Below are 18942 nucleotides of genomic sequence, written 5' to 3' on the forward strand. Positions count from 1 at the left end.
AGGAAGGGATCTGGAGAGAACAGAACGGCACTTCGTCTGATGAACACAATGAGATTGTCAATCCTGCCTGTGCCAACACCGCCCCTGTGTGGAAGAAACTACACTCTCGAAACCATATCCTTTCACGTCCTCCCAGAGGGAGGGGTGTAGGAACCCCACCTTAGTCACAGAAGTTCAGCTATCTGAGAGTAGTTCAGGGCTGAGTAGAGTTGATTAAAATAATGTTTGTTCACCAAATGCCGATATTGTATCAAGTTAAAGATAGAAAGCGACAGACTCTCTTGGGGGGAAATCTTCTCACACCTGCGCTGGGATAATGTGACTCTAAGATGTTAACCAAGCAATATGCTAACAAAAGTACAATTGACCAATATGAGAGAGGAACACAATACTGGCATTTCGGTACAGACGGTTATTCAATGTAAATGGAACAGCATAGAAGCAGATAAACAATTTTATGGGGTGTGTCGTGACGTGACTATCGTTAATGAGATCATTAACTGTTATTTTTAATCAAATCAATTAACTATGTAACAATTAACTCATTGTGGGTCACCACAGGAAAACATATTTAACGAGTTACTATCTCCCGAAATAAACTCTTATAAGATATATTCATATCTATAGACAAGTCACTTAATGCATTATTAATGTATTATTACCGCATCAGTCTCATTCTGAACAATCTGCACAAACCCTAGCCTAAGTGATGATTCAGCGATACACAAATTGGCTTAATTATTTATTTACTAAGTAACTAAATAAATAATCACACAGAAATACATAAACACACACACAGTATAGATTATTGATTACTAACCTCAGGCAATGAAAACAGTTGCTAGTGGACTAACCCGATATGACGGTTTGTTACACCATGGAAAGGGGGTGGGGGAAAGAAAGAGAAGGAGAGACAGAGTGGGCTTATTGTACATACATGTGCTCATGGGAATATGAATACTTTGCACGTGAACGACCGCTCATTCAAAAATAACTGCAATGTATATATTTACGTGTGGATGTATTTGTCGTCTCTCTGTTGAACTCGATCCGTCTATGGGAAGTGGTTTGATGTTAAGTCTCTGGTTGTTTAAGTCTCTGGTTGTCCACCAGAGGTCACAATGTCCTTAGTTGTAGTAGGCTACTTTGTCCCTAGAATGGATACTTCAGACGTTCCAATGGTTGTTTAAGAGATCTTCCATGCGTCTTTGGTCGAGTTTCCTAGACTACCTGTACTTAAACAGCTGCAGACTGAATGTTCCGGTGTTGTCTTTAGCTCTTCACTCGTCAAGCGTTTCAGAGGGTCTTACCATTTTCTGGTCTTGCAGTTTTAACCTCTCTGGGATATGTGGGACGGTACCACCTGGCCAAAAGCCATTGAAAATGCAGAGCGCCAAATTCAAATAAATTCCTATAAAAATCTAACTAAAGCTACACGTGTTGTGAAACAAGCTAACATGTCAGATTTCAAAAAGGCTTTTCGGCAAAAGCAAACGATGCTATTATCTGAGGATAGCACCTCCATAAACAAAAGAGAGAAAACATATTTCAACCCTGCAGGCGCGACACAAAACACAGAAATAAAAATATAAATCATGCCCTACCTTCGACGAGCTTCTTATGTTGGCACTCCAATATGTCCCATAAAGATCACAAACTGTCCTTTTTTTTTTATTAATTCCGTCCATATATATCCAAAATGTCAATTTATTTGGCGCGTTTGATCCAGAAAAACACCAGTTCCAAAATATCTCAAAAGTTACCTGTAAACTTTGCCAAAACATTTCAAACTACATTTGTAATACAACTTTAGGTATTTTTTAAAGTAACTAATCAATAAAATTAAATACGGGATGATCTGTGTTCAATACAGGAAGAAAACAAATTGACGCTAGCTTTCTGGTCACGCGCCTCTCACAAACAGTACACATGAAGTACACATCGTTTTGAACAGGGCTACTTCTTCATTACACAAAGGAAAAACCTCAACCAGTACACATCGTTTTGAACAGGGCTACTTCTTCATTACACAAAGGAAAAACCTCAACCAATTTCTAAAGACTGGTGACATCCAGTGGAAGTGGTAGGAACTGCAAGCAAGTCCCTTTGAAATCCGGATTCCCAATGAAACCCCATTGAAAAGAGTGTGACCTCAAAAAAAAATCTGAATCCTTTGTCCTCAGGGTTTCGCCTGCTACATAAGTTCTGATATACTCACAGACATGATAAAACACTTTTAGAAACTTCAGTGTTTTCTATCCAAATCTACTAATAATATGCATATCTTATCTTCTGGGGATGAGTGGCAGGCAGTTGAATTTGGGCATGATTTTCATCCAAAATTCCAAATGCTGCCCCCTATCCTAGAGAAGTTAACCATCTCCAGCCGTGTAGCCACCGCTCCACTCTGTCTGGTCTGTAGAGATTTAACCATTTGTAATGTATTAAGCTCACGCTGGATGTAGACTGCTCTCAATGGTTGATTATTCAGGGTAAAGCTAGGACCACTTTACACACCGGCAGCAAACCGGCATGTTTTGGTCTCATGTAAATTTCGTTAAGAGTCTGTGCTCACGTGGGCGTGGTTACTGACTTGGAAAAAGTTTATATAAAAAATAATTATCTAATTTAGAAGGCTAAAATCACATTTTATCTTCACAAAATTATTCTTATTCTTAATTATTTATTTTATACAACATCTAGATGCAAATCTGATCTATACATTGTGAAAGCTCTTAAAGTTATAATGTTATTTAGTTATACCATCCTTAATGATATCACAAAATAATAAACTTTTGACAGGATTATTGTTTGGATCCCCACCAACCATTCCAAATGATTCAATTTCAAAACTTATGTTCCAATGTTAAATTTTTTAGCTTACATTTTTAAGATAACACTCAGACATTCCATTCTCAATACTGCAAAGGGAACGTTTCTGCCAGGTATTTACAATCCTGTCGTTAAATCATAAAACCAGGCCAACTTCTCCAGGATCTGTCAGCCATTGGCCTAGCTGATCCGGCACCTTTGATCCTCACCAAGGAGAGACAGTCATGGCAGGTGTTAGAATCAGACACGGGTGAACAGGTGTTAACAGCACCTTCCAACCATTGTAGAGTGTTCACCAAGGCACAGGCGGTAAATGACACATATATAAGGGAAGTGAATGTCACTCAAATTGAATTCATTATGAGTTTTGACTAGCAGTGTGAATAAATTCACCATGTCAATGATGGTGACTGGAGTTGTGGTGTAAAAGGGGTAGCCAAATCTGTTAGGGAAGCAGTAGTAACCACGTGGTAATGGACTAAGGCACAAATTATGTGGATAATTGAGAATGCAGCTTGGGAAATTTTTGCCATTTTTGGGATTTTGATGTTTGACTATGCCATCAAAACTCTAATGTTAAAGCACATTAATAAGTTTGGCTTGCCGGACGCTACAGTTCAAAATTAACTTCTTTCAAGTCTCATAGTCTGAATCTGACACCAGAGGATGAGGATAAAGGAGAGGGAGCGAATGAGTTGTCTCTGATGATCTTAGGCCAATGGTGGAAGTCTAGGGGAACGTGTGAGGGAAACCAAAAGGGTCCTATTTTCATGGAGCCCAGCAGAAGATCTAACATCCAAATCGCATAGAACAGATCGGATGGATGGTCCTTGCCCCAATTACATTTTCATCAAGGGTGGTGTGAAATTATTAACATGTATTTTCTTTCTCTTCTCTGCTCAAATCATTGTTTTACAGATGGTGTGGTACATCACTTTTCCAGAGGGAGGACTGTTAAAATACTATTTGACTTGAGCCCGTTTTAATGTGTTTATAATTGTATAATTAGCCTAGCAGCAGTAATTATCATGTTATGGATTTCTTGAAATGATCTATGTGCTTCTAGTTTGAGTTTCCTTTGGTGTCCGGCTGGATTTATACCAGAACCGAAAAATAAAATAAAATCTATAAAAAAAAGAGACAAAACAAATATGAGGCAGAGAGAGCAATCATTCGATCTCCACCGCTGATGTGCTCACCTGTACCAACCAAGTGATCATGACAGTACTTGCTAATCCAAGAGCTTTCACAACATCAAACATATATCTGCTGTTTACTTAATTCACTCAACTTGACATCATCATCATCCATTCAGAGCTCAACGATGTGACCGAATCCGTATTATCAACCAACATAGCTACCGTTTCTTCTAAAGTGAAAAGTTGTGGCCGTGTTGGCGCCACCATTTTGGATCATTTTAAATAAATGACAACATACCCTGTTTATGGTTTCTGGTTGATGACAACAGCCTTGCGAATATGACAACAGCTTGTTAGCAAGTACATTATTCATTATTGACATATATTGTTAGAAAAACAAGGCCACTCACGGCCGCTATAGAAATTTAAAGGACAGCCATCGAGGCCGCTATGGGTCCTACTGGGTTAACTTCTTATGGCTACTCGACAACATTCCGCTGAAAAAGTATCGCACGAAATTCAAAAATATTTTTTTGAAATATGTAACTTTCATACATTAACAAGTGCAATACACCAAATGAAAGATACACTTGTTAATCTACCCACCGTGTCCCATTTCAAAAATACTTTACAGCAAAGCACAATATATGATTATGTTAGGTCAGAGCCTAGTCACAAAAACACACACAGCCATTTTCCAACCAAAGAGAGGAGTCACAAAAAGCAGAAATAGAGAGAAAATGAATCACTAACCTTTGATGATCTTCATCAGATGACACTCATAGGACTTCATATTTGCTTCCAAAACATCCAGTGATTTTGCAGAGAGCAACATCAATTTACAGAAATACTCATCATAAACTTTAATATAAGATACAAGTGTTATTCACAGAATTAGAGATATACTTCTACTTAATGCAACCGCTGTGTGAGATTTCAAAAACACTTTACAGAAAAAGCAAACCATGCAATAATCTGAGTACGGCGCTCAGACACCAAATCAAGCAATACAGATATCTGCCATGTTGGAGTGAACAGAAGTCAGAATTAACATTATCAATATTCACTTACCTTCGATGATCTTCATCAGAATGCTCTCCCAGGAATCCCAGTTCCACAATGAATGTTTGATTTGTTTGATAAAGTTAATCTTTATGTCCAAATGCCTCCTTTTTGTTTGCGCGTTTAGCCCAGTAATCCCAATGCGCGATCACTTAGTTCAGACGAAAAGTCAAAAAGTTCCGTTACAGTCCGTAGAAACATGTCAAACGAAGTATAGAATCAATCTTTAGGATGTTTTTATCATAAATCTTCAATAATGTTCCAACCGGAGAATTCCTTTGTCTTCAGAAATGCAATGGAACTCAAGCGAACTATCACGTAAATGCGCATGGTCAACTCGTGGCAATCTGGCAGACCATTGACTCAAAGAGCCCTCATTCCCCCCTCCTTCACAATAGAAGCATCAACAAGGTTCTAAAGACGGCTGACATCTAGTGGAAGCCTTAGGAAGTGCAATTTGACCCCATAGACACTGTATATTCAATAGGCCAAGAGTTGAAAAACTACAAACCTCAGAATTCCCACTTCCTGGTTGGATTTTTCTCAGGTTTTCGCCTGCCATATGAGTTCTGTTATACTCACAGACATCTTTCAAACAGTTTTCTATCCAATACTGCTAATAATATGCATATTTTAGCAACTGCGACTGAGTAGCAAGTAGTTTACTCTGGGTATGCTTTTCATCCAAACGTGAAAATGTGCTTTTCATCCAAACGTGAAAACGGAAGACTCCATTTGATAGTGAAGTGGTTCCTACAACCTTTGAGTCAACTATGCATTAGCATCCAGGACTAGAAGGCTATTCTGATTCTGAACTACAAAACATCTCTCTATCTCTCTCTATTTATCATCTGATACCCCTCACTTCATATGCGTTCTTCCGGTCTTTGTCACACATTTTCCTTCCTTTTCTTTCTCTAATGCAGAGTAATTCACACCTGAACCAGTGACTCTTTAATGTTTTATATCTCTCTGATCTTCCATATCTCTCTAAATCACAAATGAAGACTGGATGGTCTGCTGAATTCCACCACAACTTGGGACGTTGACATACAATGTGGACAGTAAATGACAACATATAGTCACACACACACTGAAAGACTCACCAACTGGTGTGTTCTCATAGATGAGAAGGTATGAGTGGAAAAAGTAGTTCTGGAAGCGTGGAGGCTGGTTGGAGGCTATGGAAGAGGAGAGAAAGAGAGGAGGAAAGTGGGATTAAGTTAGGCACTACAGGCTCTTATAATATCCCTATAAAGGTGTGAGAAATGTAAATTAAAAAATGTTTCAGTGCCTGGAGGCATAGGCATACACTGCAGGTATACATATGTGTGTATGTGTGAGTGTGTGTGTTCATCTATGATGTGAATTACTCCTACCTATGTGCAGTTTACATGAAAGCATACTGGAGTGTGCCATCACATACAGTATTTCAGAGACACTGCATGTTAAGCTGTGCCTGTGTCCATACTGATTTATCAGTATGAAAAGGGAGATGTTCATATCACCACCAACCCACACTACTACTGGAGTAATATACAGGTATATGTATTCCTTGACTTATTCCAAATTTTCTTGTGTGACAGCCTGAATTCAAAATCTTTTTTTTTTGGTCAACCATCTGCACACAATGACAAAGTGAAAACATGTTTTTAGAAATGTTTGCAAATGTATTGAAAATGAAATACGGAAATATCTAATATAAATAAGTATTCACAACCCTGAATCAATACCTTGTAGAAACACCTTTGGCAGCAATTACAGCTGTGAGTCTTTCTGGCTAAGTCTCTAAGAGCTTTCCACATGTGGGTTGTGCAACATGTGCCCATTATTATAAAAAAAAAATATTCAAGCTCTATCAAATTAGTTGTTGATCATTGCTAGACAACCATTTTTCATGGTCTTCTTGGTGAGCAACTCCAGTGTAGATGTTGCCCCAGTCCTTAACAATTGCAAGCATACCCATAACATGATGCAGCCACCACTATGATTGAATATATGGAGAGTGTTACTCAGTAATGTCTTTTATTGGAGTTGACCCAAACATAATACTTTGTATTCAGTACAAAAAGCTAATTGCTATGCCAATTTTCTTTTCAGTATTACTTTAGCACCCTTGGGGCGGCAGGGTAGCCTAGTGGTTAGAGCGTTGGACTAGTAACCGGAAGGTTGCAAGTTCAAACCCCCAAGCTGACAAGGTACAAATCTGTCATTCTGCCCCTGAACAGACAGTTAACCCACTGTTCCTAGGCCATCATTGAAAATAAGAATTTGTTCTTAACTGACTTGCCTAGTTAAATAAAGGTAAAATAAAATTGTTGCAAACAGGATGCATGTTTTGGAATAAAAACCTGACATTTTAAAACTACCTCATCTCTGTATACCACCTATACAATTATCTGTAAGGTCCTTCAGTCGAGCAATGAATTTCAAACACAGATTACACAACAAAGACCAGGGAGGTTTTCCAATGCCTCGCAAAAAGTGCACCTATTGGTAGATGGGTAAAAAAAATTGAAATTGAATACCCCTTTGAGCATGGTGAAGTTATTAATCATACTTTGTAATTAATAAATACACCCAGTCACTAAAAAGATACAGGCGTCCTTCCTAACTCAGTTGCCAAAGAGGAAGGAAACTGCTCAAGGATTTCAACATGAGGCCAATGGTGACGTTAAACCAGTTACAGAGTTTAATGGCTGTGATCGGAGAAAACTGAGGATGAATCAACAATAGGATGAACCGATCGGCTCACACATGCATACCTGCATGCTGTCACTGAGCCTCAATTAGATAGGATATGTCACAAATGGCACGCTACTACTATTATAATGCACTACAAAGGGAATAGGGTGCCATTTGGGATCCACTCCTAGGCTATGGCCACCACAATGGAAAGATTACACAAAAGGGAGTACTGTAAATGGGGGGCTGCTACTGTGCTCTCCAGGACCTCCTGATTCCTTTATTTTATTATTTCAAGGGGGCCAAATCAGAGAGGGAGCAGAAATTGTCCGGGTCACTGGGCTAATTGGCTGGTCTGGAGAAAGAAAGAGGTGGGGGGGTAAAGAGAAATAGGGGGGATGGAGAAGCAGAGTGTGAGAGAGAAGGGTTAGGGGATAAAGGGGGAGAGAGAGAGAGAGAGAAGTGAAGATGGAGAGGGAGGGAAAAGTAAGAGAGAAATAATAATAGAGAGATGGAAAACAGGGTGAGAGAAGTGGAGTGAGATATAGAGGAGGGAGGAGGGGTGGCAGAATGGTGCCGGAGAGGATGGTTGCCGTTTGATGGGCTCCTAACCAATTGTGCTATTTTGTGTGTGTTTTTTTGTTTCTAACTTATTTTGTACATAATGTTTCTGCCACTGTCCAAAAATAGCTTATGGATATTAGAACAGTGATTACTCAACTCAAACTGGATTAAAACATTTTCTTTAACGAGTCAGACGCGAAGGACTTACTGCTGCTACCGGACCAGGCACAAATACTTGTCATTTGCATGAAGAGGAGACGCCGATAGAGGGGGGAAGCAGATCCGGGTGCCTTGTGAGAATTTGTCGGAAAGTGGGTAACCCGCCTCTACCATCCGTCCTATTAGCCAATGTGCAATCATTGGACAATACACTGGATGAGCTCTGTTTGAGACTATCCTAACAACGGGACATTAAAAACTGTAATATCTTATGCTTCACAGAGTCATGGCTGAACGAGGACAAAGATATACAGTTGGCTAGGTTTTCTGTGCATCAGCAGAACAAAACAGCTACCTCTGGTAAGACGAGCGGTAGTGGTCTGTGTCTATTTGTCAATAACAGCTGGTGTGCGAAATCTTATATTACAGTGGTCTCGAGGATTTGCTCACCTGAGGTAGAGTAGCTAATGATAAGCTCTAGACCACACGATTTACCAAGAGAGATTTCATCTATATTCCTTGTAGCTGTCTATTTACCAACACAAACTGATGCTGGCACTAAGATTGCACTCAACAAGTTGTATAAGGACATAAGCAAATAAGAAAATGCTCATCTAAAGGTGGTGCTCATAGTGGCCGTGGACTTTAATGCAGGAAAACTTACATCCGTTTACCTAATTTATACCAGCATGTCACATGTGCAACCAGAGGAAAAAAACTCTTGATCACCTTTACTCCACACACAGAGACGCGTACAAAGCTCTCCCTCGTTCTCCATTTGGCAAATCGGACTATATTTATATCGTCCGGATTCCTGCTTATAAGCTAAAACTAAAGCAGGAAGTACCAGTGACTCGCATAATACGGAAGTGGTCAGATGACGCAGATGCTAAACTACAGGATTGTTTTGCTAGCATAGACTGGAATATGTTCCGGGATTTGTATTTTAACATTTTTTATTTCACCTTTACGTAACCAGGTAGGCTAGTTAAGAACAACTTCTCATTTCCAACTGCGACCTGGCCAAGATAAAGCAAAGCAGTGCGACAAAAAAACAACACAAAGTTACATATAGACAAATGTACAGTCAATAACACAATAGAAACATTTTTTTTAAATATATGTACAGTGTGTGCAAATGTAGAAGAGTAGGTAGGTAGACAATAAATAGCCCATAGAAGCAAAATAATTACAATTTAGCATTAACACTGGAGTGATAGCTGTGCAGATGATGATGTGCAAGTAGAGATACTGGGGTGCAAAAGCGCAAGAGAGTAATTAATAATATGGGGATGAGGTAGGTAGGTGTGATGTTTACAGATTGTCTGTGTACAGGTACAGTGATCGGTAAGCTGCTCTGACAGCTGATGCTTAATGTTAGAGAGGGGGATATAAGACTCCAGCTTCAGTGATTTTTGCAATTCGTTCCAGTCATTGGCAGCAGAGAACTGGAAGGAAAGGCGGCCAAATGTAGTGTTGGCTTTGGGGATGACCAGTGAAATATACCTGCCGGAGCACGTGCTACGGGTGGGTGTTGCTATGGTAACCAGTGAGCTGAGAGAAGGCAGGGCTTTACCTAGCAAAGACTTATAGATGACCTGGAGGCAGTGGGTTTGTCAACGAATATGTAGTGAGGGCTATCCAATGAGAGCATACAGGTCGCGGTGGTCGGTAGTATATGGGGCTTTGGTGACAAAATTGATGGCACTGTGATAGACTGCATCCAATTTGCTGAGTAGAGTGTTGTGGGCTATTTTGTAAATGACATCGCCGAAGTAAAGGATCGGTAGGATAGTCAGTTACGAGGGTATGTTCGGCAGCATGAGTGAAGGAGGCTTTGTTGCAAAATAGGAAGCTGTGAGTCTGGAAGGAGAGTTTACAGTCTAACCAGACACCTAGGTATTTGTAGTTGTCCACATATTCTAGGTCAGAAACATCCAGAGTAGTGATGCCAGTCGGGGGGAGGGTGTGGGCAGCAATCGTTTGAAGAGCATGCACATAGTTCCACTAGCATTTAAAAGCAGTTGAAGGCCACGGAAGGAGTGTTGTATGGCGTTTAAGCTCGTTTGGAGGTTTGTTAACACAGTGTCCAAAGAAGGGCCAGATGTATACAGAATGGTGTCGTCTGCGTAGAGGTGGATCAGAGAATCACCAGCAGCAAGAGCGACATCATTGATGTATACAGAGAAAAGAGTCGTGGCACCCCCTGTGGCACCCCCATAGAGACTGTCAGAGGTCCAGACAACAGCCCCTCCGATTTGACACACTGAACTCTATCTGAGAAGTAGTTGATGAACCAGGCGAGGCAGTCATTTGAGAAGCCAAGGCTATTGAGTCTGCCAATAAGAATGCAGTGATTGACAGAGTCAAAAGCCTTGGCCAGGTTGATGAAGACGGCTGCACGGTACTGTCTTTTATCGTTTGCGGTTATGATATCGTTTAGGACCTTGAGCATGGCTGAGGTGCACCCATGACCAGCTCGGAAACCAGATTACATCAGATTCATCCAATGGCATTGAGGAATATACCTCATCAGTCCCCGACTTCATCAATAAGTGCATCGATGACGTTGTCCCCACAGTGACCATACATACCCCAACCAGAAACCATGGATTACAGGCAACATCCTTACTGAGCTAAAGGGTAGAGCTGCTGCTTTCAAGAAGTGGGACTCTAACCTGGACACTCATGAGAAATCCCGCTATGCCCTCCGACAAACCATCAAACAGGCAAAACATCAATACAAAAAAATATCAACCTCTCCTTCTATCCCTCCCTCAAGCTCTCCCCTCTCACAGAAATGGAAACATTCCCTTAAATTAAGAATTATTTTTTACCATTGCTTTACCTTATCCTGTCTCTGAACTAGTTTCATTTGTGGCTTGATGATGTGGCAGGTGGCAGCATAGTAGGCTCAGCTTGTCCCATGAATTAATTATAAAAATTGAGGATTAGCTGATATCTGCGAAACAAAGATTCTGGATAATATAGAGAACCATGAACTATTTATTGATCAGCATTTTGATATGCTCGAAAAGGATTCAGATACATCAAACCAAATGAGATAAGACCTTTCCTCAAGCTCTGGGAGCGAAATTGAAGGGAAGCTGCCGTCAAAAATTCTAAATATAACATTTGAGGGGGATTACAGTAATTGAATGGATTACAGTAATAAAATGATGGAAGAAATATGAGCGGAAAATAAGATATTGAAATACACCATGGACTCCCTAAAAGAGAGACACTACAGTATGATAATAAAACAATGAAAGCCGAAATACTTGATCCAAAGTGCAGAAGTATGAAAAATAATATGGTTATAATGGGAATAAAGGAGGATGAAAACGTAATCTCAAGATGACGAACGAACAGGTGGATACAATTGATTTTCAAATGGCTTACCATTTTGGTGCAGAGGGAAGGCCCCGTCCGATCGTAGCTATGCTAACTCACTACAAAATGAAAATTGCCTTGTTACAATGGGGTAGAGAACTGAAGAATGACCCGTTCTTTAATGAACACCCCGTTCTCTATTCCCCATGAAATAGTGCAGAGACGACACGACGTGCCCTGTACCCTACTTTCAAAAGACTCCGAACTGAGAAGCAGAATGTTCGTCTAACGGTCGATAAATTGTACATAAACAACCAAATGTTCAAGGACTCGAAGATTCCACTGTGGCTGTGAGCGATAGCTACCTCCTGCTGAAGTAGTCCCCGATACACATTTGCACCGCATTACACAGAACAATTATGGATTCATTGTTGTTTTTTTGCATGACTGACTTTAAAAAAAAACATTTATGCAGTATGGAACCGTGGACTATATGGACTTAAAATAAGGTTGGATTATTGGTAATGCAAAATGATGAACTTATGCATTTTTTATTTTGGCAATATGGAACTTTGGACGATATGGACTTAAAATCCGGTTTTGATTTAGCGGAAAGGCGAAGATAGGTACTGACCTTTTATCTTTTTGATTGTTTATTTATTTAATTTGAAGATTGCACAGTAGTACATTAGACATACCATTTTTATTTTTGTATATGATATGGCCTAATTGTAGAGGTTGGGTAAATTATAACTTAAAAGCTGTTATATAGTGTGGCCTCCAGATGGGAATTGGAATGTTTAGCTTTTAAGATAAAATGTAATAAATATGAATAGATCTAATGTATGGCTAGGATAAAGGATTATAGAATCCTGCCTAGGTTCTCTATTGGAGTAGCCCTATACGTTTCTAAAATAATTGGTGTCATCATCATTTTACATTTAAAAAATACATCTCAATATCAAAAATGTAAAGGACATATTATTGTTCCGATACACACCGGCAAATGGATTGTTGGCAATATGGTTGCCGGCGTAATTAGAGCAGTAAAAATGGGTGCTTTGTCGTGCCCGTGGTGTACGGTCTGATGTACCACGCCTCTCGGCCGGTCAGCATTCAGCATTCAGGGCTCGAATTTATCATTCTATATAAGCTATTTACGAAACCTTTTATACTCTTGATCCAAATGATATAGGCCTAGGTGTAAAACAGCCGAGATGATAGAGCAACGAACCTGGAATAAAAACTAACTGTGTGTGGGTGGGTGAGGAGAGAGTTGGTTTTACAGTTTTACTGCATGTATTCTTGGCTATTGTGCCATGGCTGTGTCAGGGTCGATTGTAAGTTAAACTTAGGTATTCCTTCATGGGTAGTGTGATGCTAAAGACTTATTTTTTTACAGGCAGTCGTTAGTGGATGTTAGAATTTATGTTCCTTTTTCCTTCTTCCTTTTTTGTCGGATAAAAACTGGATATAATGAGGACTACATGAAATATGTCTTGCATGTAATGGATATAAAGAACTGTTCTTGCAATATATATATATTTTTTTAATTGAAAAAATGAAGAGAAAACTACAAATATATATATTTTTAGTTCTCTTCATTTTTTCATTTTTTTTTAAACAATTGGATCCAATGAACTGAGCAGGCTGGCCTGACATGCTAAGACTTTCTAATATTGTACTGTTACTATTTCTCTTCATTTTTACCACCTTTCCAGAAATAAGTCTCTCACTGTTGCAGCTTGTTATAGATCCCCCTCAGCTGTGCTCTGGACACCATATGTGAATTAATTTCCCCCCCATCTATCTTCAGAGTTTGTACTGTCAGGTGACCTAAACTGGGATATGAATAACACTAAGGCAATCCTACAATCGAAGCTAGATGCCTCAATCTCACACAATTCATCAAGGAACCTACCAGATACAACCCTAAATCCGTAAAACACAGCACCCTCATAAAGATCATCTTGACTAACCTGCCCTCTAAATAAACCTTTGCTGTCTTCAACCAGGATCTCAGCCTCATTGCCTGTGTCCGTAAAAGGTCAGCGGAAAAACGACCACCCCTCATCACTGTCAAACGCTCCCTCAAACACTAAAGCTTTCTATTCAACCTGGCCCGGGTATCCTGGAAGGATATTGACCTCATTATGTCAGTAGAGGATGCCTGGTTATTCTTTAAAAAGTGCTTTCCTCACCATCTTAAATAAGCATGACCCGTTAACAAATGTACAACTAAGAACAGATATAGCCCTTGGTTCACTCCAGACTTGACTAGCACAAAAACATCCTGTGGCATACTGCATTAGCATCGAATAGCCCCCGTGATATGTACATTTTCAGGAATGTTAGGAAAGCGAAGGCTAGCTTTTTCGAACAGAAATTTGCATCCTGTAGCACAAACTCAAAAAAGTTCTGGGACACTGTAAAGCACCTCCTCCCAGCTGCCCACTGCACTGAGGCTAGGAAACAATAAGCATTTTTCTACGGCTGGCCATGCTTTCCACCTGGCTACCCCTATCCCGGTCAACAGCTCTGCACCCCCCACAGCAACTTGCCCAAGCCTCCCCATTTCTCCTTCATCCAAATCCAGATAGCTGATGTTCTGAAAGATCTGCAAAATCTGGACCGCTACAAATCAGCTGGGCTAGACAATCTGGACCCTCTTTCTAAAAGTATCTGCCGCAATTGTTGCAATCCCTATTACTAGCCTGTTCAACCTCTCGTATCATCTGAGATACCTAAAGATTTGAAAGCTGCCGCGGTCTTCCCCCTCTTCAAAGGAGACACTCTAGACTCAAACTGTTACAGACCTTTATCTATCTATTCGAAAGCCAAGTTAACAAAAAGATCACTGAAGATCACTTCATTTCGAATCCCACCGAACCTTCTCCACTCTGCAATCTGGTTTCCGAGCTGGTCATGGGTGCACCTCAGCCACACTCAAGGTCCTAAACGATATCGTAACCACCATTGATAAAATACAATACTGTGCAGCCGTATTCATTGACCTGGCCAAGGCTTTCAACTCTGTCAATCACCATATTCTTCTCAGCAGACTCAACAGCCTTGGTTTCTCAAATGACTGCCTCGCCTGGTTCACCAACTACTTCTCAGACAGAGTTCAGTGTGTCAAATCGGAGGGACTGTTGTCTGGACCTCTGGAAGTCTCTATGGGGGTGCCAAAGGGTTAAATTCTCAGGCCAACATCAATGATGTCGCTCTTGCTGCTGGTGATTCTCTGATCCACCTGTCACGTTCTGACCATAGTTCTTTTGTGTTTTCTTTGTTTAGTGTAGGTCAGTATTTGAGCTGAGTAGGCATTCTATGTTGTGTGTCTAGTTTTCCCGTTTCTATGTTTGGCCTGATATGGTTCTCAATCAGAGGCAGGTGTTAGTCAATTGTCTCTGATTGGGAACCATATTTAGGTAGCCTGTTTTGTGTTGGGTTTTTGTGGGTAGTTGTCTTCTGTCTTCGTGTGTCTGCACCAGACAGCGCTTTGGTCCTCTCCTTCATCCACAGAAGAAAGCCGTTACAGAACCACCCACCAAAAAAGGACCAAGCAGCGTGGTAACAGGCAGCAGGAGCAGCGCAAGAAGGAGGAATGGAAATGGGAGGACGAGTTGGACGGAAAAGGACCCTGGACAGAGCCAGGGGAATATCACCGCCCCAAAGCAGAGTTGGAGGCAGCGAAAGCAGAGAGGCGGCATTTACGAGGAGCTGGCGCGGCAGCGTGGCTGGAAGCCCGAGAGGCAGCCCCAAAAATGTATTGGGGGGTGCACAGGGAGAGTGTGGCAGAGTCAAGAGTCAGACCTGAGACAACTCCCCCTGTTTTCTGTAAGAGGCCAAGGAGGAAACCAGAGCCGGTCAGGGCGGTAATGGAGCAGTCGGCGAAGTTGAGGGTTGAGTCTGAGACTGTCGAGGAGTTGTTGGACAGATTGGAGGAGAGTGAGGAGAGAGAGCTGTTGGTTTGGCGCAGTATGCACGTCACTCGTCCTGAGGTGCGTGCTAGTCGTCTGGTGAAGACTGTGCCAGCCTCACGCACCAGGACTGTCCTCCTGTGCCAGCTCAGCGCTACAGTACTCCTAGCAGTGCTAACCGTGGCGGGCGTTGTACTGGTCAGGCACCTTGTTATGCGGTGGAACGCACGGTGTCCCCAGTACGCATGCTTAGCCCGGTGCGCTACATCCCAGCTCCCCATGTCTGCCGGGCTAGGGTGAAGATCCAGCCAGGGCGGATGGTGCCAGCCCTGCTATCAAGATCTCCAGTACGCCTTCACGGTCCGGTCCATCCAGTGCCACCTCCACGCACCAGCCCTCCGGTGGTAGCCCCCCGCACCAGGCTGTCTCTCTGTCCTTTGGCTACAGAGTCTCCATGCCTGTCCAGAGCTGCTAGAGTCTCCCGCCTGTCCATGGTTGCTAGAGTCTCCCAACTGTCCTGAGCCGCCAGAGCCACCAGTCTGTCATGAGCCGCCAGAGCCGCCAGTCAGCATGGAGCCGCCAGTCAGCATGGAGCTGCCCTGGCCGCCAGTCAGCATGGAGCCGCCAGAGCCGCCAGTCTGCATGGAGCCGCCAGAGCTGCCAGTCTGCATGGAGCCGCCGGAGCCGCCAGTCAGCCAGGAGCCGTCGGCGCCGCCAGTCAGCCAGGAGCTGCCGGAGCCGTCAGCCAGCCAGGAGCTGCCAGAGCCGTCAGCCAGCCAGGAGCTGCCAGAGCCGTCAACCAGCCAGGAGCTGCCAGAGCCATCAACCAGCCTGAGCTACCCCTCAGTCCTGAGCTGCCCCTCAGTCCGGAGGAATTTGTTAAGTCCAGAGGCGTCCCTCAGTCCTGTGGGCCTATTCATTAGGGTTCCCAGGTCAGGGTCGGCGGCAAGGGTCGCCATTCCTAGGAGGACACTAAAGCGGACTAAGACTATGGTGGAGTGGGGTCCACGTCCTGCGCCAGAGCCGCCACCGCGGACAGATGCCAACCCAGACCATCCCCTATAGGTTCAGGTTTTGCGGCCGGAGTCCGCACCTTGAGGTGCGGATACTTATTTTCCACCATAATTTGCAAATAAATAAATAAAAAATCCTACAATGTGATTTTCTGGATTTTTTTCTTCTCATTTTGTCTGTCATAGTTGAAGTCTACCTATGATAAAAAGATGAGAGAGGCCTGTAATTTAAGTGGGAGAACTTGCACAATTGGTGGCTGACTAAATACTTTTTTGCCCCACTGTATGTTTAGAAATACCTAAAGTTGTATAACAAAAGTAGTTTGAAATGTTTTGGCAAAGTTTACAGGTCACTTTTGACATATTTTGTAGTAAGTTGGAAGCTGTGTTTTTCTGGATCAAACGTGCCAAATAAATTGACATTTTGGATATATATCGACGGAAATAATCGAACAGAAGGACCATTTGTGATGTTTATGGGACATATAGGAGTGCCAATAAAAGAAGCTTGGCAAAGGTAAGGCATGATTTATATTTTATTTCTGCGTTTTGTCACGCCTGCATAGTTGAAAAATGCTACTTTCGCCGAAAAGCCTTTTTGAAATCTGACATATTGGCTGGATTAACAACGAGTGTAGCTTTAATTTGCTATCTTGCATGTGTAATTTAATGAAAGTTAGATTTTTATAGAAATGTATTTGAATTTGGCGCCCTGCATTTTCCCTGGCTATTGGTCATGTGGGACGCAAGTGTCCTGCCTACCCCAGACAGGTTAATATATGTTGCCTTAGAAATAAGGTTAATGAAATCAATAACTTGCTAACATCAGATAACATTCATATATTAGCCATTTCTGAGAATCACAATAGTATTATTATTTTGATGATACAGCATTAGCAATACAAGTATATAGCATTGGCGTTAAATAGTTTAACTTGGGTCAAACGTTTCGGGTAGCCTTCCACAAGCTTCCCACAATAAGTTGGGTGAATTTTGGCCCATTCCTCCAGACAGAGATGGTGTAACTGAGTCAGGATTGTAGGCCTCCTTGCTCGCACACGCTATTTCAGTTCTGCCCACACGTTTTCTTTAGGATTGAGGTCAGGTCTTTGTGATGGCCACTTCAATACCTTGACTTTATTGTCCTTAAGCCATTTTGCCGCAACTTTGGAAGTGTGCTTGGGGTCATTGTACATTCGGGAAGACCAATTTGCGACCAAGCTTTAACTTCCTTACTGATGTCTTAAGATGTTGCTTCAATATATCCACATAATTTTCCTACCTCATGTTGCCATCTATTTTGTGAAGTGCAAGCCTACCCCTTTTCCCTCCAAGCATAACAATGGTCATTATGGCCAAACAGTTCTATTTTTGTTTCATCAGACCAGAGGACATTTCTCCAAAAAGTACAATCTTTGTCCCCATGTGCAGTTGCAAACCGTAGTCTGTCTTTTTTATGGCAGTTTTGGAACAGTTGCTTCTTCCTTGTTGAGCGCCCTTTCAGGTTATGTTGATATAGGACTCGTTTTACTGTGGATATAGATACTTGTTTTTATTTAATACATTTTAGTATAAGGCTGTAACATAACAAAATGTAGAAAAAGTCAAGGGGTTTGAATACTTTCCGAAGGCACTGTATATGTATTGACCATGACAGTTTACAATCTAAGGTAATGTCAAGTAATTTTGTCTCAATCATGCTAATCATGCATGGCAAACTATTTTAGTGTTAATACTGTTTTAATAAATGTGATTAGCTATAATCATAATCCTTTTTGGTACACATTTATGTTTTAGATTACTTCATAAGAAATGGTGTATAGGTGTTAGCACTAGTACTTTCCATTTGCCCAGCAGACTATTGTTGAGTTAGTGTAAAGCATTTTGAGTCAGCTTTATTTTCTTATTCGTGTAAGAGATTAAAGCTAAGAGCTATATTAATGTTTATATGAAAGGTACACATGGTATATATTGTGTGATCCTGTTTGTTTAGGTTTTTTGAATGTTATAATGTAATACCACATTTAAGTACCTTAAAGTGTTTATTGATATGCACAGTCACTCACATTTGATTCCATCTCATAGTGGTTTATAAGTCAGTATTTGTGAATTGGGTTGTGTTTTTCTGTGGATTCATGTTTATTCTATTTATATTGAACTATGCACATTGAAATGTGAGCTACCATCAGATTAAAATAGAGTTGGGTGCAGCCTAGTAAACTATAGGCGGGA

General features: G+C 41.4%; 1 protein-coding gene across 1 annotated transcript in view; it reads right to left on the minus strand.

Annotated features, from left to right (window-relative positions):
• Positions 1 to 18942, minus strand: part of cdh23 (cadherin-related 23) — a 655816-nt gene that overhangs the window by 584941 nt on the left and 51933 nt on the right. The window contains exon 3 of the mRNA XM_036980724.1: positions 6140 to 6214. Coding sequence (XP_036836619.1) covers positions 6140 to 6214 — 75 coding nt within the window. The remainder of the gene's footprint in view (positions 1 to 6139; positions 6215 to 18942) is intronic.

Source organism: Oncorhynchus mykiss, chromosome 1 (genome assembly GCF_013265735.2).
Source record: "Oncorhynchus mykiss isolate Arlee chromosome 1, USDA_OmykA_1.1, whole genome shotgun sequence".
NCBI classification, from domain to species: domain Eukaryota; kingdom Metazoa; phylum Chordata; class Actinopteri; order Salmoniformes; family Salmonidae; genus Oncorhynchus; species Oncorhynchus mykiss.